The sequence below is a fragment of the Larus michahellis genome, chromosome 20 (genome assembly GCF_964199755.1).
Source record: "Larus michahellis chromosome 20, bLarMic1.1, whole genome shotgun sequence".
NCBI classification, from domain to species: Eukaryota; Metazoa; Chordata; class Aves; order Charadriiformes; family Laridae; genus Larus; species Larus michahellis.
This window is the reverse complement of record NC_133915.1, coordinates 2,265,580-2,286,752: the sequence shown is the minus strand read 5'-3', so window position 1 is coordinate 2,286,752 and position 21,173 is coordinate 2,265,580. Positions and strand designations below refer to the sequence as shown.

Genomic DNA, 21,173 nt, shown 5'->3' with positions numbered 1-21,173 from the left:
GATGGCACTGCTACTGCTAAGAGCAGTGCCACTGCTGGCACTGCCGCTGCTATTACCGCTGCTGGCACTGGTGCCACTGCTGGCACTGCCAGTGCTGGCACTGCCGCTGCTATTACCGCTGCTGGCACTGCCGCTGCTGGGGCCGCTGCTGGCACTGTGTTTTCTTTAGGGCTTTGCCGTCTGTGGTATATTTGTGTGCACCCAAGGCAGGGGCTGGGCTGGGGCTGGTACTGCCCTACACAGGAGCCCTGTCCTGTGCACCCCAGGACAGAGCTGGCACGGGGAGCAGAGGTGGGGCTGATGACCTGTTGACCAGCCCCATGGCTGCCTCAGTGGCTCAGAATTTAGCGGGCCGGTCCCACCAGGGGGGCTGGGTTCCCCTGGCCCGTCGGCGGGTCCCGTGCCCAGCTCCTGCCTGCTGACACCGTGGGCATCCTCGTCCCTGCCTGCCCCGATATGAAGTTTGGCCCAGAACTGCTGAATTCCTGGCATTGCTGTTGTAACAACCCAACAACGGCGCGACTGGTCTGTGTTTTTGGCTACGCCTTTATTCTGCTTAAATCAGAATGGTCGACCCCTGCAGCTGTCAGTCGGGAGTCTTCTGATATCCCAAATCCCTACCGCTGTCGGCAGCGGAGGAGGCAGGGCTGGGGTCGGGAAGACCAGGCAGATGTCCAGTCTTTCGGGGGCCGGTTCCTGGGTGCTCCCTGGCAGGTGGGGCCGGTTTCCCAGGCACAGGTGATGGCTGCTGGGGTTGGGGCCAGCTCTCAGAGGTGCTGGGACGGGTGGTGCGGCTGTCCGGGCACGAGGGGTGGCTGCTGGTGTTGGGCTGTTCGCCTGGAAAATGCCCCTGCAGCAGCCACAGGACCCTCCACCTCCCCATGAGGCATCTGCCTCCTGACACCTGGTGGTCAACTGGGGTAATTTTTGGGTCCCCTGGGGCAATTTTGGTGTCCCCAGGGCAGTAACAAGGTGTCCCCATGTATGTGTCCCCCACGGCATGGGGGACAGTGCCGCTGGGACATGGCGAAACATGAGACATGGTCGTGGAGAAAAGGGGCTTTTTCCGAGTTTTTCTGAGGCCGGGACAAGCCCGGGCAGCGGCAGGGACCTGCAGGGAGCCCGTCGGCGGGTCCTGTGCCCAGCTCCTGCCTGCTGACACTGTGGGCATCCTCGTCCCTGCCTGCCCCGATATGAAGTTTGTCCCAGAATTGTTGAATTCCCGGCATTGCTGCCATTAGTATCTGGCAACGGCGCAACTGGTCTGTGTTTATGGCTACGCCTTTATTCTGAACTCAGAATGGTCGACCCCTGCAGCTGTCCGTCGGGAGCCTTGTGGCAGCCCAAGCCTGTACCGCTGTCGGGGCCGCCTGGCACCCTTGCAGGACGATGAGGGCGATGGTGTTGGGAGGCAGGCAGGTGGCTTCTGTTCCTGCGGGCGCTGGAGGGCGCTGGCCTGGTCCCGAAGGGCCGTCTGGCTGCGTTGGGCAGTGAGGGACGCAGGCGTTGGGTCGGGAAGGCCGGGCGGCTGTCCGGGCTGGTGGGGGCTGGTTCCCGGGGGCTCCCTGGCAGGTGGGCCATTTTCCCAGGCAATAGGTGATGGCTGCTGCTGCCGCCGTTGGGGCTGGCTGGCTGGGCTGGTGGAGGCCAGTTCCTGGGTGCTCCGTGGCAGGTGGGCTGGTTTTTGAGGCAGAGATAATAGCTGGTTGTTTTGGGGTCGGCTGTCTGAGTTGGGCAGCCGGGGGCAGGGATGGGGTCGGGAAGGTCAGGCGGTGTCCAGCCTGTCCGGGGCCGGTTCCTGGGTGCTCCGTGGAAAGTGGCTGTGCTTTGGAGATACAGATGATGGCTGCTGGTCATGGGGACCGGGGCAGCGGTTAGTCGGGCAGCGGGGGAGGTGGGTTGGGGTTTGGCAGGCCAGGCAGCTCTCCGGGCTGGCGGGGACCTCTTCCTGGGTGCTCCCTGGCAGGCATGCAGGTTTTTGAGGCAGAGATGATGGCTGTCAGTGTTGGGGCCACATCTCTGAGGTGGGCAGCGGGAGAGGCAGCGGTGGGATCGAGAAGGATGGGTGGCTGGCCGGGCTGGCAGGGGCCTGTTTCTGGGTGCTCCCTGGCAGGTGGGGCTGGTTTCCCAGGCACAGGTGATGGCTGCTGGGGTTGGGGCTACCTCTCAGAGGTGCTGGGACGGGTGTGCAGCTGTCCGGGCACGAGGGGTAGCTGCTGGGTTTGGGCTGGGCTCCTGAAGCTGCAGAGAGGCGGCTGTGGAGAGAGGAGGCTGCTGAGGCTCTGAGGCGGCTGTGGTGCCGGGCGGGAGCCTCTCTCGGTCAAGCCCGGGCAGCGGCAGGGACCCGCACGGAGCCCGGAGCTCGCGTGACAGGAGCTGAGGAGGCCAGGCCGGAGCCTGCAGCAGCAGCGGCAGGTTTAAATGAGGGGTAAGCGCCACCAACGGTCACTCACTGAGACAAAGAGCTGCGGTGCTGGCACGGGAAGCTGAGGTGGGGGTGATGACCTGTAACGACCCCATGGCTGCCTCAGTGGCTCAGAATTTAGTGGGCCGGTCCCACCAGGGAGGCTGCGTTCCCCTGGCCCGTCAGCAGGTCCTGTACCCAGCTCCTGCCTGCTGACACCGTGGGCATCCTCGTCCCTGTCTGCCCCGATATGAAGTTTGGCCCAGAATTGCTGAATTCCTGGCATTGCTGCCGTTATGACCCGGACAACGGAGCGATTTGATTTGCTTCTGGGGTTCGGGCCAACTCTCAGAGGTGCTGGGACGGGTGGTGCGGCTGTCCGGGCACGAGGGGTAGCTGCTGGGGTTGGGCTGGGCTCCTGAAGCTGCGGAGAGGCGGCTGTGGAGAGAGGAGGCTGCTGAGGCTCTGACACGGCTGTGGTGCCGGGCGGGTGCGAGGGTGCGGGACAGCGCCGGACGCCCCGGGGGGTGTGGGCATCTGGCTGCAGGTGGGGAGCTCCGTGCAGGAAAACGGGGCTCTGCGCACCCCTGGGCTGGGGCTCCGCTCGCCTGCCCGTGGCTCGTCTCCTCTCCGCCCTGGCCATCCTGACCTGGCTGCTCTGCACGTGCCGGGAAGGAGACCCAGGGGACCAAAGCTGGGCACAGCAACGCAGGGCCGGGAGAGCCTCCTGCTCTCCTTTCTCAGCGTGCCTGGCAAGGACCAGCACTCGCCTCCCCTGCCCATCCCTGGCCAGACAAGGGGACAGCCTGGGCTCCCTCTTGGGTGAGCTGCTCTCCATCCTCTCTTCAGAATACCTGTCTGCAGAGATACACACCCCTGCCCAGACAAAACCCCCGCCCTTGCTGGAAGTCTTTAGGATCCGCAGCATTTGTTTTTCTGTTGCCATCCACACCTGGAGGAACAATTCCGTACGTTAGTGTGTCCTGCGCGCTACTGCCAGCAGACGTTCTTTCTCACTTTGTGGACCTATTTTGGGAGGCAGCACTGTGGCTGGGAGTGCGCAGGCTGCGGGGCAGAGGGGGTGATACGGGGTGCTCGCACAGGAGGAGGAGCGCTGGGAGGAGGTGCTGGTAAAGTTCAGCAAGGCAGCCTGTGGTGACAGGGACAGCCTTTTCTGCCTGGCTCCTGTACCCTTCCGTCGCAGCTGCACAGCAGAGTTGTGAGAAGACTGCCTTTGTGCTCTGGCCTTTGCGCCACCTGACGTGCTCAGAGAAGATCCTCGCCAGTCAGACGCCACGTCGGCCTTAATGGGATCCACTGTGCTCAGCCAGAACGAGTTAGACCTTTTCCAAAGGTCTTCCTCCCATTGGTTGACACTCTGCAAAGCTTCGCCGATTTCTCTTTACACCGCCATACTGTTGACCTTGCTTTTAATTCTTCCTCATCTATTGAGCACCCCGCTCCTTCGAAAATGCCCTTTTCCAAGAGAACCATGAAATCAGTATTTCAGCATTTTGAAAAAGAAAGGAACACCTGTTGTGTCGACAGTACAGAAATATTGCGTGGATCGATTTCAAAATACCTGTCCCTGTCTTTGAGGTGAGGAGGATGCTTAGGGAGAGTTAGATATCCTTTTTGCTTTCTGGATTAAGAAATCGAGTCAAACAAGGCCTGTCTTCTCCAGTGTTGCTTCAGGAACCTACCGGTGAAAGAGACTGAAAGCTTGGAGTCGCTGGTGAGACTCTGATGAGAGAGAGTTGCCTAAATACAGGACTTAAAACTGAGTGCTTGAAATACCAGTGCCTCTTTTTTTGCTTTTGCTCATGAGTCAAATGGAGCATCTCTGACCCCACAGGTACACCAGTTCTCCGCATACCCATGGGCTCTATCGAAACGTGTCTGGAAGAGCAGTGCGGGGTCAGTTCTGCTCTCCCGGCCGCATGGATGCCAGATATGTCCATGCGCTGGGTGTGCTCAGATGCACAGGTCCTGCCGTGCCCCAGCGACCAGACCCTGCTCGACTTCTCTCCTCCGACACCTCCAACATCACCAGCTCCACGGCCAGCGCGTCCGCTCCTAAGGCTGGGCTCGGCAGGCCTGTGGACTTGTCCACAAAGTCTTCCAGGGAAAACCTGGAAACCTTACCTAACTTTGGAGTGTTACACCGAGTCAGAAGACGCACTGGGAAGGGATGAGGATGCAAAGCCTAAAACCTTCACGCTCCTTATTAGTAACGTGAAATAAAGAAAAGGGCACAACTGAAAGCACCTCGCCAATTTCTTTTAGTTCTGCTACGTGGTTAGCCGCTGATGTTGTCAGAGATAATGACACCTTAGAAGAGTCAAAAGAAGGTCCTGGCTAAAAGGGAATGTGGTAGGCATCAAGGCATCGCAAGCCTGCAGTCGCCTCACATGGGCTTTTAGTAACTACTTGCACGGGGTCTATCAAACGTCAGTGATGCTCTTTAAAGTGTGGACGCTCATTCAGCCACCAGCGGTCTCCAGAGCGAGGTTACAAACATGCTTGTTCTTCCTCTAGGCACTGGCTAGCACAAGCCATGCTGCCCGTGTAACAATGAAAGCAGCGGGAGCAAAGCGTGCATACAGGTGGGCTTCTCTCTAATTGTCCAAGGAGCTGCTGTTGCAGGTACTAAGGAACAGATGTATCTCATTCTCTTTCCAGTGCTCTCATGAGGAGGGGCGGGGGAAGAAGGAATTCCGTCCTTCCCTGACACTGACAAAAAAAGGCCCAGACTGTGAGAGAACAGAAATAGAGTCATTTTTATCCCAGACCTTTACCTAAAGCAATATCTTTCAAAAGAGGAAACAAAAAATCTTAAAAGTCATTTTACCTGAACAGCCAGCGCAGGGGAAACATTCTCTTTTTCTCATTTTCAGGATAAAATGATGTCTGTACACAGTCAAGCACGCCTTGCAAACCTCAGAGGTCACCGAACACGGGAACTGACAGTTCCGTTTAGTTTAGGATGTTCAGTGTCTAACGGTACGCAAAAGACATCTTGAACACGCTCCTGAAAACTTGAAGTAAAAAACTTTCCCTTAACTTCTCGACTCTTTTTAACCAGAAGAAGAGGAAAAAGGGAAGACTGTGTGGCTACAATCTTTCTCGCTTTAAGATGCGCCAAGCAGGAATGAGGATGCTGGATGTGCTACTCACAAACCAAGCGCACCTGCCTCGTAGCGCCTCAGTTAGTGACAGCCTCGGCTGCAGTCATCTCAGTATTGTGGAGTCTGGGATCCTGCCGGGCGCCCTGAAGGTTAGCACTGAGGCAAAGATTTCAGATTTTTGAAAAGCAAGGTTCAGCTTGCTGAGAGCCCAGACGGCAGGGATTCCACGGGAAGCTTCCCCGGAGGAGCAAGTGAGTGCTGGGAGTTTTTCAAGAATGCTCTCCTGGAAGCACAAAACCAGTTTATTCCCAAGAAAGGGAATTCCCTTCGTTGGGCGGCTGGCCTTGGGAACAACAATCCAGGCTGACGTAAACACAAACGCAGGGAGAGTTGGTATAGAAGCTATTACAGGAGCCTGAGCCCTACACATCAATGGGCCCTGACGATATCCACCCGAGGGTGTTAAGAGAGCTGGTTCCTTTTCAAACTGGCAACCTGTCTGTCCTGCTGCCGGTCGGGGAAGGCTTAATTTCCCCAGGACCTGGCAGGGACACAGGTATTCCATCCCCTGTGGGCCATGCCCTGGGAGCTGCCCCTTCGCAGGGCTGGGGGTTCCCAGGTCCCGTCAGTGAGCGGTGCTATCGTAGTCATGTTTTGTATATTCCTCTCTCAGTATTCTTGTTGTTGTTTTCTTCTTTTCTTTGCTGTAATGTTAAACTGCCTTTATCTCAACGCGTGAGTTTTGCCTTTTTCTTCCAAGTCTTTCCCTCATTCCATGGCTGGGGGCTGCATGATGATGGTCCCATCCACCGTCTGGATGGCCGTCTCCGAGACCCCCAGCTCCACAAAGCACCGGTAATCCGGTCCCCGGTCCCTCTGCCGCACCGAATAAATCTGTAAGTCCAAGCCACTGATGATCTTGATGGCGTCAACGCTGGGCTGCTTGCGGGTGCCGTAGCGGAAGATGGTGCCGCAGGTCTTGTTCTTGCGGATGAGGCCTCTGGTGCCATTGTAAGTGCCGCAGCGGGGACATTTCCAGATGCCCCGCAGCGTGGCCTTCCCCAGGTCTGACAGGAAGGAGGGGACTTTGGTCCTCACCGATGCCGGTTCCATCCTCTGGGAAACCTGTAAGGGCAGAGAGAGTGGGGTGACTTAACCGCCTGGGGAGGGACAGCGGGGACACGGTGCTCGGCTGGTGACACCCACGGGTCCCTCTGCAGGTGGCAGTGGCCGTCCTCAGTCCCCAGCAGCCACAGAGATGGAGGGGACAAAGAGAGAGAGGGGGAAGCGACTGGCTGAAAGGACGTGGGACGTAAAGCTGGGTGGCCTGCCACCATTGCGGGGGGACACGCGGTGAGGGGACACACAGAGCAGCTCCTCGGAGGGACACCGGAGTGGAAACCACCATCTGAGGCAGCAACAATGGGAGAGAAAAGCTTGCATGGACGGGACAGAAACTGAGCGATTTCCCCCTAGATCCACCTGGGTCGGGTTTTGGCAGCAGGTTGGCAGCCGAGGAGCACGAGCGACACCCAGCGAGCAGCCCTGGTGCTGCTGGACCCACAATCCTGTCTGGATCATGGAATGAGAGAATCGTTTAGGTTGGAAAAGACCTTCCAGATCATCAAGTCCAACCATTAACTCAGCCCTGCCCAAAATACCACTAACCCACGTCCCTCAGCACCACGTCTGCCCGCCTATTAAATCCCTCCAGGGGTAGCGATTCCACCACTGCCCTGGGCAGCCTCTTCTGATGTTTGACAACCCTTGTGGTGCAGAAATTTTTCCTAATTCCCATCCTAAACCCGCCCTGGCGCAACTCGAGGCCATTTCCTCTTGTCCCATCGCCTGTTCCTTGGGAGAAGAGACCGACCCCCCCAGCTACACCTTCCTTGCAGGGAGTTGTGGAGAGTGAGAAGGTCTCCCCTCAGCCTCCTCTTCTCCAGGCTGAACACTCCCAGCTCCCTCAGCCACTCCTCACCAGACTTGTGCTCCAGACCCCTCACCAGCTCCGTTGCCCTTCTCTGGACACGCTCCGGCGCCTCAATGTCCTTCTTGGAGTGAGGGGCCCCAAAATGAACACAATATTCGAGGTGGGGCGTCACCAGTGCTCAGTACAGGGGGACGGTCACTGCCCCAGTCCTGGCCACACCGTTCCTGACACAATCCATAAACATTTCTCCCCTGCCAACCGCATTTCCCCCTTCCCCTGCCCCACCCTGTCCTGGTGTGAGACACCAGGCGGGCTGGGAGGGCTGCCCGGCTCCCCTCGACCCCACGGCAGAGCCCTCCGCTCACCCCTGCCTCCTCACCACCACCAAAACCCCCCTTTTGGGGGCAAAACCAGGCACTGTGTGAAAAGCCACACGCAGCCGAGCCTTCGAGCCAGCATCCCACAGACGCAGACAGCGGGCAGAGGCAAAGGGCATTTCTTGTCACCGCTGGAGCTGAGCGGTGGGTGTGAGGAGAGGCCGGGGACGCTGAAATGCAGCTCCCGGTGTCCCCGTGCTGACTGAAGCCAGTCCCAGACCTCAGTGGGTATTTACACTGGATAAACGGGCTGCACTGGGAGCTCCCGGCCCAACTGCAAAGGACAGGGCACAGCTGAGGGGACGGTGGGTCTGTGCCAGGTGGGACAATGCCCCGACACCCCCCTGGGTGAGCAGAAGGGCCCTCACCGAGGGGAGCGCAGGGGCAGGGACACCCACATCCCAGCAGGGCCCGGGGACCAGCACAAGAACGAAGGGCCAGGTTGGGCCCTGCATGAGGCAGGACCAGGATGGGGGCACGCTGCTGGGCCGGGCACTGAGAGCAGGGCCTCCCCTTGGCCACTGTCACCTCAGAACTGCGTCTGGGGCCTCCCCACAGCTACTGTCGCCTCAGGAGGGGGCCTCCACTCGGCTACTGTCGGGTCAGGGCAAGGGCTGGGGCCTCCCCTTGGCCCTTCTCACCTCAGGAAGGGTCCTGGGGCCCCCCTGTGGCCTCAGTCGCCTCAGGACGGGGCCTGGGGCCTCCCCTCGGCCACTGTCATTTCGGGTCCGGGCCTCTCCTCCATCTCCGTCGCCTCAGGAGGGTGCCTGGGGCTTCCCCATGGCCGCTGTCGCCTGAGGACAGAGCCTTCCCTCGGCTGCTGTCGCCTCAGAACAGGGGCTGGGGCCTCTCCATAACGACTGTCACCTCAGGAGAGGCCCTGCGGCCCCCCCATGGCCTCAGTCGCCTCAGAACAGGGCCTGGGACCTCCCCTGGGCCCCGGTCCCCACACGACCAGGCCCGGGTTCACCTCCGTAGCAGGCCCGAGCCCTCCCCCCGCTCCCCACCGTGCAGCCTCACCCACAGCCCCTTGCCCACCCCCGACCCCCGCGCTGACGTCACTAACGCGGCCTCACCGTGTCGTCGGCCCCTCACCCCCGCCACCGTGTCGCTTCTTCCCCTTCCCGTTCCCAGTGCCGTTTTCCCGCCATCCCCCCCGCCCCTCTGATGTCACTGCCTGTCCCGCTCGCGTGCAGGGCCCTCCCTCCTCCCCCCCTCTTTTTTCACCTGCACCGCGGTGAAACCGGGCTCAGAACCATCAAACCTCTGAGAATTTCCCCCACAGCGAAGGTGCCAGGAGGGAAGAGTGGGGCTTTCCAGAGACTGCAGGAAGAAGCCCCTCTTTTCCCTCCTGGCACTTTCAATGTGGGAGCAAGCGGCAGGTTTAAACGAGGCGTAAGCGCCACCAAAGGTCACTCACCGAGACAAAGCGCTGCGGTGCTGGCACGGGAGGCCGAGGTGGGGGTGATGACCTCTTGGCGAGCCCCATGGGTGCCTCAGTGGCTCAGAATTTTGCGGGCTGGTCCCACCAGGGAGGCTGGGTTCCCCTGGCCCGTCGGCGGGTCCCGTGCCCAGCTCCTGCCTGCTGACACCGTGGGCATCCTCGGCCCTGCCTGGCCCGGTATGAACTTCAGGCCAGAATTGCAGAAGTCCTGGCATTCATGCCGTTATGATCTGGACAACAGCACAACTGGTCTGTAGTTCTGGCTACACCTTTATTCTGCTGAAATCAGAATGGTCGACGCCTTCAGCTGTCAGTTGGGAGTCTTCTGATATCCCACATCCCTACTGCTGTCGGCAGCGGGGGAGACACGGGTCAGGTCGGGAAGACCAGGCGGATATCCAGTCTTTCAGAGGCTGGCAGGGTGCTCGCTGGCAGGTGGGACAGTTTCCCAGGCACAGGTGATGGCTGCTGGGGTTTGGGCCGGCTCTCAGAGGTGCTGGGACGGGTGTGCGGCTGTCCGGGCACGAGGGGTAGCTGCTGGTGTTGGGCTGGGCTCCTGAAGCTGCGGAGAGGCGGCTGTGGAGAGAGGAGGCTGCTGAGGCTCTGAGGCGGCTGTGGTGTCGGGTGGGAGCCTCTCTCGGTCAAGCCTGGGCAGCAGCAGGGACCCGCAGGGAGCCCGGAGCTCGTGCAACAGCGGATGAGGAGGCAAGGCCAGAGCCTGCAGCAGCAGGGGCAGGTTTAAATGAGGTGTAACTGCCACCAACGATCAGTCACCAAGAGAAAGAGCTGCGGTGCTGGAACATCAGCAGCTGAGCCGGATGATCACGGTGAAAAGGCACTTTTCCCAAGATTTTCTGAGGCTGGGACAAGCCTGGGCAGGAGCAGGGACCGCAAACAGCCCGGAGCTCACACAAGAGTGGCTGAGAAGGCAAGGCCAGAGGCTGCAGCAGAAGGGGCAGGTTTAAACGATACATAATGGCCACCAGCAGTCACTCACTGAGACAAAGAGCTGCGGTGCTGGCACGGGAGGCCAAGGTGGGGGTGATGACCTGTAACGAGCTCCATGGGTGCCTCAGTGGCTCAGAATTTTGTGGGCCAGTCCCACCAGGGAGGCTGGGTCTTGCTGGCCCGTCGGCGGGTCCCACGCCCAGCTCCTGCCTGCTGACACCACGGGCATCCTTGTCCCTGCCTGCCCCGATAGGAACTTCAGACCAGAATTGCAGAACTCCTGGCATTGCTACCGTTATGACACAGACAAGAGCGCGACTGCTCTGTATGTATGGCTACACCTTTATTTTGAAATCAGAATGGTCGACCCCTTCAGCTGTCAGTCGGGAGCCTTTTGATATCCCAAATCCCTACCGCTGTCGGTAGCGGGGGAGGCTCGGGTGGGGTCGGGAAGACCAGGCGGACGTCCAGTCTGTCAGGGGCCCGTTTCTGGGTGCTCGGTGGCAGGTGGGCCGCTTTCCCAGGCACAGGTGATGGCTGCTGGGGTTGGGGCCGACTCTCAGGGGTGCTGGGACGGGTGGTGCGGCTGTCCGGGCACGAGGGGTAGCTGCTGGGGTTGGGCTGGGCTCCTGAAGCTGCGGAGAGGCGGCTGTGGAGAGAGGAGGCTGCTGAGGCTCTGACACGGCTGTGGTGCCGGGCGGGTGCGAGGGTGCGGGACAGCGACGGACGCCCCGGGGGGTGTGGGCATCCGGCTGCAGGTGGGGAGCTCCGTGCAGGAAAACGGGGCTCCGCGCACCCCTGGGCTGGGGCTCCGCTCGCCTGCCCGTGGCTCGTCTCCTCTCCGCCCTGGGCATCCTGACCTGGCTGCTCTGCACGTGCCGGGAAGGAGATCCAGGGGACCAAAGCTGGGCACAGCAACGCAGGGCCGGGAGAGCCTCCTGCTCTCCTTTCTCAGCGTGCCTGGCAAGGACCAGCACTCGCCTCCCCTGCCCATCCCTGGCCAGACAAGGGGACAGCCTGGGCTCCCTCTTGGGTGAGCTGCTCTCCATCCTCTCTTCAGAATACCTGTCTGCAGAGATACACACCCCTGCCCAGACAAAACCCCCGCCCTTGCTGAGAACACACACGCTGGCAGCGCTGGGCTGCAGATGGGACAGCTCTTTCTCCGAAGACGGGACGATAGCTGTGAAGGTTCCTCACCATGGCCGGAGTTGCTGGGACACCTTGGCTGAGGTGAACATCTGGGATTTACGGCATCACCTGACAGACTTTGGCCCGTACCTAACTCGGCACTCCAGAACACCCTACCTCTAAATGCTTCATGGCAAATAGCAGCCATCTAATGCAGGAGCTTGGCACCTCCTCCCCCGCAACAACTTACTTTTTCCTCTCCCTCCACAAATAGATCGCACAACACAGTCCCATCCCAAACAGCACGGAGCCTAAGATCGCCACGGCGCCTTCTATCCAATACTTCTGGAAGTCTTGAGGATCTATGGCATTTGTGTTTCTCTTGCCATCCACACCTGGAGGAACAATTCTGTACGTTAGTGTGTCCTGCGCGCCACTGGCAGTCTCACAGGAGGTCTGACATTGCCAGCGAACGTTCTTTTGCACTTTGTTAGCATCCCTGAAGGAGGGAACAGCCTGGGGCTGCGTCGTCTCCTTGGTTTCGGTGAAAGCAAAGGAAACCCCCACAGCCGTCGCAAATCAGTGCACTCTGGAGCCTCTCTTTCTCCTCTTGCCCCCAACTCTCCCGCCCCAGCCAAGCACCCACACCCCGAAGGGACGGAGTCAGGCCCTCTCGGGAGACACCCCAACCTCCCTCTCCCTCTTTGCCTTTTCTTCAGCGTGGGCACCGCTTGCATGCCCCGAGTTTTCAGGACTTGTCTCCCTGCTGTTGTGCCTCGGGGGACTCACGGCGAGCTCTGGCGTGCGGCTATTGCGGGAGGTACGTTCCATTAAGAGCCGCATTTCCCATCATCTGCTGAGGCTGGCTCAGATGGCCTCCTTCCCAAAATGGCAAAGTTCTGAAACTCGGGTGAACTGGGTGTGGTGGGCGGTGAGCATCCCCCCGCATCCAGAGAGGGTTAGGCGCACACTGCTGGCCATAACCTCCACAGCCCAGAGGTGACAGTCATCCTCAGAGAGCCCTTCCTGGCTTCTTTTCGATAGTTTGGCTGCTGACACGATGTGCAGCAGCGGGCACCAGGGGAAGAGCCTGCAGACACCCAGGGATTTTGATTCAGGACGCTGGATGACCGAGGGACGGCAATTACCTGGCACGCCTGCTGATTGAAGTGCCCTCGTTGCTTCATCAGAGACTGGCACTGCCCGACTGCCTCCTTCCTGAAGCGCCTCCTTGTCCACAGGCCCCCAGTCCCTCACTTTCAAAAGAAAGCAGGTCAGTTGAACGAGATAGAAGTAACCGCTCCTCATGGGCAACATGGTGTCTTCAGGAGGCGATACTTCCCAAAATACATGAGTATCGCTTAGACACAAAGCCTGGGAATTTGGGGGTGCACCAGGTCACTAGTCCAAACAACGTGTCCTTCATGGAGAAAAATCTAAACGCGAGACCCTCTTTGGTTTCCCAGTGCACACAAGAGCCCACAGTCCCCCAAAAGAAGCGGAAAAACACCCAAGTTACCTAAAACACAACCGGCAAGAGACAGCTAAACCACCCGAGGCTGAATTCACAGCCCTTCATTTGAGCGGCCTTCAAGTTAGGTGTCCGGCCTCAAGCCGGGTGTCCAGCTTTCACCTGTCCCTGAGCCCGAGGTGTCCCCGAGAGTCCTCAGACATCAAGGAGGACAACGGGGCTGGACCAGGCTGTGAAGCTGGGGCTGCTCCAGCCCTGGCCAACTCTGCCGGTCCCAGCGGCCCCAAGCTGCCTGCGCATCCTCTCGGCCACCCAGGGGCACTCTCCTCTCTGTTGACTTGCAGAGAGGGTGCTGGCCCTCTCACGGCTTCTCTGGGATCAGCTCCTCGGCAAGTTCCTCACGCGCTCAAGACGCGAGCACCGCCAGTTCCTGCCAGCTGGACACCACCGTCTGCCCAGAGCAGCTCTGAGGAGTAACGCTCTAACTGGGGCAGCAGCTGTCCCTGGCACTCAGCTTGGACCACACCTGGCAGCAGAGACTCTGGACCGTCTCTGTCTGCAGCTCGCCAGCACCTGCAAGGCGTGAAATTGAGTGTCACCGCAGGGAGGCTCTGATCCATCCCTTCCTGCTGTCTAGGCTACGGCTTGTCCACACAGGCAGCTAAAACCTCGGCTTCCCGAGCCTTGTGCTTAAGAGTGAGATATGCCCACCATGTGCCGCTTTGTCCAATTCCTTCAGGAGTTCCTTTAGGACTTCTGATGACCGCTGGGAAGATTTTCTCTTTTCAGCTTTGGACTTTGATCTTTGAGGAACTCCAGCCACGTCTGGAAACAAACACACCGGAGCAGCTCCCGTGAGATATTTCAATAGAGTTCTTCCCACCTGAACGGCAGCGAATGCAGTTCAAACACGGGATTGACCCGTGGCACGCGTCTCGCCCTTCCACGCAGCAGCATTGTGCACAGCCACTGGGCACCTGGACCAGGCCCCTCTGAAACAAAGCACGCACCGAGCTGTCGGGAGACGGGACTCCCTGGAGCTCACACCAGCTCTAAACTCAAGCCCAACAAGCCCGCTGGCTTTGCAGCAGGCGCTGGAAGCAGCGCAGGGTCGGAGAGGCTGGGAAGGAACGCTTTGCAAGGCCGAGTCCCTGGGGCACATCACTGAGCCTGACCCATTCCCCCTCGGCTCTTCTGCACGTCTGAGCATCGGCCAACAAGATATTAAGTCAGACTTTGTATCAACAGACTATGAAAACCTAAATGCGCACTCATTCAAGCGACAGACCTGTGGGATCGCCCTGAGGCTCCCGGACGAGATCCGGCAGAGAAGTCGGGTGGCCGTCGGCTGCAGGCACAGCTGTAATCAAGCACGTTTGCATGAGATGTGGTGATCTACTGCTTTCTCAGTGACCTGCAGTGACTGGAGGGGTCAGGTACTGTCGTGGGACCCAGACGTGGCTGGAGATTTCCGAAGCTGCAGAGGGGCCTGGGTGACCCGTTCGCTGGCACCTGGCAGCTCTCAGGATACTGTTTCCAGGCCAAGTGCATGTCCATCCTCAAGGACCGGATGGAGAAACATATGGCCCCTCGGGGATTCCTTCCCAGGAGATGTCTACCGTGCACAGAAGCAGCCCGCAGGAAAGCACCGGAGGGAAACACTGACCATTCACACCTCCCATGGAGAAGAGCCCCACTGGCCGGTGAGAACCTGCACCAGCGCTGCCCCCTCTGCTCCCCGGGCTGTGGGCGGGGGTTGTGTGTCCCATGGGGGCCTGGATTCGCCCAAGGAGAGAACTGCAGGGCTCGAGCAGGAATGCTTCTGTTTTCCTGAGCGGACATCTCCCACGGTCGGCCGGCCCTGAGGCTGAAAGCCGAGATGCAGCCAGGGAGCAGGAGAGCCATGGCCCCCGGCACGGCTGTGACCAGCCTGGGGAAGAAGTGCTCCTGCGGTGCCGCTGCGGCCCAGACCCGCAGGCTGGGCTAAGGCTGCTGCGGGGCAGGGCGGCACAGGGCCGGCTCCAGGGATGGTTTCTCACCCTGTGGTGCCACTCCCGGCCCCACTGTTCGCCTGGAAAATGCCCCCGCAGCATCCATGGGCCCCTCCACCTCCCTGTGAGGCATCTGCCTCCTGACACCCACAGAGCTGGCCACGGCTCACCCAGCCCCGCTGCCCTCCCAGCCCTGCCCCACCACGACCCCAGCCCCGCTGCCACCCCGAGGTGTGCTGGGTGCTGTGCCACGCTGCCAGGGCTGGGGGACGGCTTGTCTGCCTACCTAATCCCGGCATTCTCCATGAAGCAGCCCAGGTGTCATGGGCTTGCAGCAGCACCAGGAGGAGGACAAGGAGGCGGGCGGGGGTCATGACGCCCTGCACTTGCACTATGCTGCTGCTGCTGCTGCTGGCACTACTGCTGCTGGCACTGCTGCCGCTGCTGCCGCTGCTGGCACTGCCGGAGCACTGCCCGCGACACAGCACTGCACGTGAGGGCGTGGCACAGCTCTGTGACCTCACAGCCCGGCCGCCCCACTGCAGCCACGGCCATGGGGCACCGCCCCCAGCGGGACCGGCTGTGACACCTGCAGAGTCCCAGCGCGGCAAAACTGGCCAACCCAGGCTCGTCCCCAACCGTTACCTGGAAAACACTGCTTTTTGGCTTGGAAGCGATTCTGGACAAAACACTCCCACAGCAGACAGACTTGGCTGCTTTGTCAAATGGGCCACAAGACAGAAAACAAAACTTCTCTAAAGAAAAGCCCGGCTTTACTCAGCATGTAAGCCTTTTGCCCGCGGGCTCTGGGGCAGTTCCCTCTCGTGCACAGCAAAATACGTGCGAAAGCTGCATCCCCGTCACGTAGAGGCGCTGCCAATGAATTGCTGAGCCTGCGAACTACTGCACTTCAGTCACAGCTGCTCAGCAGAGTTGTTAGAAGACTGCCCTTGTGCTCTGGCCTTTGCGCCACCTGACGTGCTCGGAGAAGATCCTCGCCAGTCAGACGCAACGTCGGCCTTAATGGGATCCACTGGGTTCAGCCAGAACGAGTTAGACCTTTTCCAAAGGTCTTCCTCCCATTGGCTGACACCTTCAAAATACCTTTCCCTGTCTTTGAGGTGAGGAGGATGCTTAGGGAGAGTTAGATATCCTTTTTGCTTTCTGGATTAAGAAATGGAGTCAAACAAGGCCTGTCTTCTCCAGTGTTGCTTCAGGAACCTACCGGTGAAAGAGACTGAAAGCTTGGAGTCGCTGGTGAGACTCTGATGAGAGAGAGTTGCCTAAATACAGGACTTAAGACTGAGTGCTTGAAATACCAGTGCCTCTTTTTTTGCTTTTGCTCATGAGTCAAATGGAGCATCTCTGACCCCACAGGTACACCAGTTCTCCGCATTCCCATGGGCTCTATCGAAACGTGTCTGGAAGAGCAGTGCGGGGTCAGTTCTGCTCTCCCGGCCGCGTGGATGCCAGACATGTCCATGCGTGGGGTGTGCTCAGATGCGCAGCTCCCGCCGTGCCCCAGCGACCAGACCCTGCTCGACTTCTCTCCTCCGACACCTCCAACATCACCAGCTCCACGGCCAGCGCGTCCGCTCCTAAGGCTGCGCTCGGCAGGCCTGTGGACTTGTCCACAAAGTCTTCCAGGGAAAACCTGGAAACCTTACCTAACTTTGGAGTGTTACACCGAGTCAGAAGACGCACTGGGAAGGGATGAGGATGCAAAGGCTAAAACCTTCACGCTCCTTATTAGTAACGTGAAATAAAGAAAAGGGCACAACTGAAAGAACCTCGCCAATTTCTTTTAGTTCTGCTACGTGGTTAGCCACTGATGTTGTCAGAGATAATGACACCTTAGAAGAGTCAAAAGAAGGTCCTGGCTAAAAGGGAATGTGGTAGGCATCAAGGCATCGCAAGCCTGCAATCGCCTCACATGGGCTTTTAGTAACTACTTGCACGGGGTCTATCAAACGTCAGTGATGCTCTTTAAAGTGTGGATGCTCATTCAGCCACCAGCGGTCTCCAGAGCGAGGTTACAAAGATGCTTGTTCTTCCTCTAGGCACTGGCTAGCACAAGCCATGCTGCCCGTGTAACAATGAAAGCAGCGGGAGCAAAGCGTGCATACAGGTGGGCTTCTCTCTAATTGTCCAAGGAGCTGCTGTTGCAGGTACTAAGGAACAGATGTATCTCATTCTCTTTCCAGTGCTCTCATGAGGAGGGGCGGGGGAAGAAGGAATTCCGTCCTTCCCTGACACTGACAAAAAAAGGCCCAGACTATGAGAGAATAGAAATAGAGTCATTTTTATCCCAGACCTTTACCTAAAGCAATATCTTTCAAAAGAGGAAACAAAAAATCTTAAAAGTCATTTTACCTGAACAGCCAGCGCAGGGGAAACATTCTCTTTTTCTCATTTTCAGGATAAAATGATGTCTGTACACAGTCAAGCACGCCTTGCAAACCTCAGAGGTCACCGAACACGGGAACTGACAGTTCCGTTTAGTTTAGGATGTTCAGTGTCTAACAGTATGCAAAAGACCTCTTGAACACGCTCCTGAAAACTTGAAGTAAAAACCCTTCCCTTAACTTCTCAACTCTTTTTAACCAGAAGAAGAGGAAAAAGGGAAGACTGTGTGGCTACAATCTTTCTCGCTTTAAGATGCGCCAAGCAGGAACGAGGATGCTGGACGTGCTACTCACAAACCAAGCCCACCTGCCTCGTAGCGCCTCAGTTAGTGACAGCCTCGGCTGCAGTCATCTCAGTATTGTGGAGTCTGGGATCCTGCCGGGCGCCCTGAAGGTTAGCACTGAGGCAAAGATTTCAGATTTTTGAAGAGCAAGGCTCAGTTTGCTGAGAGCCCAGACGGCAGGGATTCCACGGGAAGCTTCCCCGGAGGAGCAAGTGAGTGCTGGGAGTTTTTCAAGAATGCTCTCCTGGAAGCACAAAACCAGTTTATTCCCAAGAAAGGGAATTCCCTTCGTTGGGCGGCTGGCCTTGGGAACAACAATCCAGGCTGACGTAAACACAAACGCAGGGAGAGTTGGTATAGAAGCTATTACAGGAGCCTGAGCCCTACACATCAATGGGCCCTGACGATATCCACCCGAGGGTGTTAAGAGAGCTGGCTCCTTTTCAAACTGGCAACCTGCTGTCCTGGTGCCGGTGGCGGTAGGGTTAATTTCCCCAGGACCTGGCAGGGACACAGGTATTCCATCCCCTGTGGGCCATGCCCTGGGAGCTGCCCCTTCGCAGGGCTGGGGCTTCCCAGGTCCGGTCAGTGAGCGGTGCTATCGTAATCATGTTTTGTATATTCCTCTCTCAGTATTCTTGTTGTTGTTTTCTTCTTTTCTTTGCTGTAATTTTAAACTGCCTTTACCTCAACGCGTGAGTTTTGCCTTTTTCTTCCAAGTCTTTCCCTCATTCCATGGCTGGGGGCTGCGTGATGATGGTCCCGTCCACCGTCTGGACGGCCGTCTCCGAGACCCCCAGCTCCACAAAGCACCGGTAATCCGGTCCCCGGTCCCTCTGCTGCACTGAATAAACCAGTAAGTCCAAGCCACTAACGATCTTGACGGCGTCAACGCTGGGCTGCTTGCGGGTGCCGTAGCGGAAGATGGTGCCGCAGGTCTTGTTCTTGCGGATGAGGCCTCTGGTGCCATTGTAAGTGCCGCAGCGGGGACATTTCCAGATGCCCCACAGCGTGGCCTTCCCCAGGTCTGACAGGAAGGAGGGGACTTTGGTCCTCACCGATGCCGGTTCCATCCTCTGGGAAACCTGTAAGGGCAGAGAGAGGGGGGTGACTTAACCGCCTGGGGAGGGACAGCGGGGATGCGGTGCTCGTCTGGTGACACCCACAGGATACGCAGGTGGCAGTGGCCGTCCTCAGTCCCCAGCAGCCACAGAGATGGAGGGGACAAAGAGAGAGAGGGGGAAGCGACTGGCTGAAAGGACGTGGGACGTAAAGCTGGGTGGCCTGACACCATTGCGGGGGGACACGCGGCAAGGGGACACACAGAGCAGCTCCTCGGAGGGACACCGGAGTGGAAACCACCATCTGAGGCAGCAACAATGGGAGAGAAAAGCTTGCGTGGACGGGACAGAAACCGAGCGATTTCCCACTAGATCCACCTGGGTCGGGTTTTGGCAGCAGGTTGGCAGCCGAGGAGCACGAGCGACACCCAGCGAGCAGCCCTGGTGCTGCTGGACCCACAATCCTTGGAAAAGGCCTTTCAGATCATCAAGTCCAACCATTAACTCAGCCCTGCCCAAAACACCACTAACCCACGTCCCTCAGCACCACGTCTGCCCGGATTTTAAATCCTTCCAGGGATGGCGACTCCACCAGTGTCCTGGGCAGCCTCTTCTGATGTTTGACAACCCTTGTGGTGAGAAATTTTTCCTAATTTCCATCCTAAACCCGCCCTGGCGCAACTGGGGGCCATTTCCTCTTGTCCCATCGCCTGTTCCTTGGGAGAAGAGACTGACCCCCCCCGGCTACACCTTCCTTTCAGGGAGTTGTGGAGAGTGAGAAGGTCTCCCCTCAGCCTCCTCTTCTCCAGGATGAACACCCCCAGCTCCCTCAGCCACTCCTCACCAGACTTATGCTCCAGACCCCTCACCAGCTCCGTTGCCCTTCTCTGGACACGCTCTGGCGCCTCAATGTCCTTCTTGGAGTGAGGGGCCCCAAAATGAACACAATATTCGAGGTGGGGCTTCACCAGTGCCCAGTACAGGGGGACGGTCACTGCCCCAGTCCTGGCCACACCGTTCCTGACACAATCCATAAACATTTCTCCCCTGCCAACCGCATTTCCCCCTTCCCCTGCCCCACCCTGTCCTGGTGTGAGACACCAGGCGGGCTGGGAGGGCTGCCCGGCTCCCCTCGACCCCTCGGCAGAGCCCTCCGCTCACCCCTGCCTCCTCACCACCACCACCAAAACCCCCCTTTTTGGGGCAAAACCAGGCACTGTGTGAAAAGCCACACGCAGCCAAGCCTTCGAGCCAGCGTCCCACAGACGCAGACAGCGGCAAAGCGACATTTATTGTCACCGCCGGAGCTGAGCGGTGGGTATGAAGAGAGGCCGGGGACGCTGAAAAGCAGCTCCCAGTGCCCCCATGCTGACTGAAGCCAGTCCCAGACCTCAGTGGGTATTTACACTGGATAAACTGGCGGTACTGGGAGCTCCCGGCCCAACTGCAAAGGACAGGGCACAGCTCAGGGAACGGTGGGTCTGTGCCAGGTGGGACAATGCCCCGACACCCCCCTGGGTGAGCAGAACGGCCCTCACCGAGGGGAACGCAGGGGCAGGGACACCCACATCCCAGCAGGGCCCGGGGGCCAGCGCAGCAATGAAGGGCCAGGCTGGGCCCTGGGTGATGTGGGACCAGGATGGGGGCACCATGCTGGGCTGGGCACCAGGGAGCAGGGCCTCCCCTTGGCCACTGTCACCTCAGAAATGGGTCTGGGGCCTCCCCACGGCTACTGTCGCCTCAGGAGGGGGCCTCCACTCGGCTACTGTCGGCTCAGAGCAAGGGCTGGGGCCTCCCCTTGGCCACTCTCACCTCGGGTCGGGGCCTCTCCTCCATCTCCGTCGCCTCAGGAGGGTGCCTGGGGCCTCCCCACGGCCGCTGTCGCCTCAGGACAGGGGCTGGGGCCTCTCCATAACCACTGTCACCTCAGGAGGGGCCCTGCGGCCCCCCCATGGCCTCAGTCGCCTCAGAACAGGGCCTGGGACCTCCCCTGGGCCCCGGTCCCCACACGACCAGGCCCGGGTTCACCTCCGTAGCAGGCCCGAGCCCTCCCCCCGCTCCCCACCGTGCAGCCTCACCCACAGCCCCTCGCCCACCCCCGACCCCCGCGCTGACGTCACTAACGCGGCCTCACCGTGTCGTCGGCCCCTCACCCCCGCCACCGTGTCGCTTCTTCCCCTTCCTGTCCCAGTGCCGTTTTCCCGCCATCCCCCCCGCCCCTCTGATGTCACATCCTGTCCCGCTCGCGCGCGGGGCCCTCCCTCCTCCCCCCCTCTTTTTTAACCTGCGCTGCGGCGCGTGAGCCCGGCCCCGGCCCCCGGCCACCGCGAGGGACTCGGCTGTGGCGCCACGCCCCTTCGCTCCTATTGGTCGGCCAGTATCACGTGGGGTGGCGCGGGAGCTCCTGGCAAGGCGCCAGGGCCGACAACCCGGGCCTGTTCTCACCCCGCGGGCGAAGGAGCCAGGAGGGAAAAGTGTTGCTTCTTCTCACCCTCTCTGGGGACGGCTTTCATTGCCCCAGTAACCTCTGTGCTAACGCTCTCCCCAGAACCGGGCTCAAAACCATCAAACCTCTGAGAATTTCTCCCACAGCGAC

General features: G+C 59.3%; 2 protein-coding genes across 5 annotated transcripts in view; both read right to left on the bottom strand.

Moving 5' to 3' along the window:
• Positions 1-581: 581 nt before the first annotated feature.
• LOC141733350 (uncharacterized) lies at positions 582-17,316 on the bottom strand. Of its 4 annotated transcripts, none has more exons than XM_074563598.1 (6): positions 14,125-14,955; positions 13,548-13,661; positions 12,514-12,621; positions 11,616-11,760; positions 9,263-10,883; positions 582-6,657 (listed from the first exon to the last, which is right to left on the bottom strand). In XM_074563598.1, the coding sequence occupies exon 6, from the start codon at positions 3,348-3,350 to the stop codon at positions 2,418-2,420; it is 933 nt and encodes a 310-aa protein (XP_074419699.1). In that variant the 5' UTR covers positions 3,351-6,657; positions 9,263-10,883; positions 11,616-11,760; positions 12,514-12,621; positions 13,548-13,661; positions 14,125-14,955; the 3' UTR covers positions 582-2,417. The 4 variants fall into 3 exon arrangements, with proteins under 4 accessions (XP_074419699.1, XP_074419702.1, XP_074419698.1 ...); XM_074563597.1 differs by lacking the exon at positions 14,125-14,955 and adding an exon at positions 17,201-17,316 and having other exon boundaries at positions 9,263-13,661; XM_074563600.1 differs by lacking the exons at positions 9,263-10,883; positions 11,616-11,760; positions 12,514-12,621; positions 13,548-13,661; positions 14,125-14,955 and adding an exon at positions 8,919-8,988.
• A 1,246-nt stretch (positions 17,317-18,562) lies between these two features.
• Positions 18,563-21,173, bottom strand: part of LOC141733351 (uncharacterized) — a 33,676-nt gene continuing 31,065 nt past the window's right edge. The window contains exon 9 of the transcript XR_012584275.1: positions 18,563-18,601. The gene's annotated coding sequence lies outside the window, so the exon portion shown is untranslated. The remainder of the gene's footprint in view (positions 18,602-21,173) is intronic.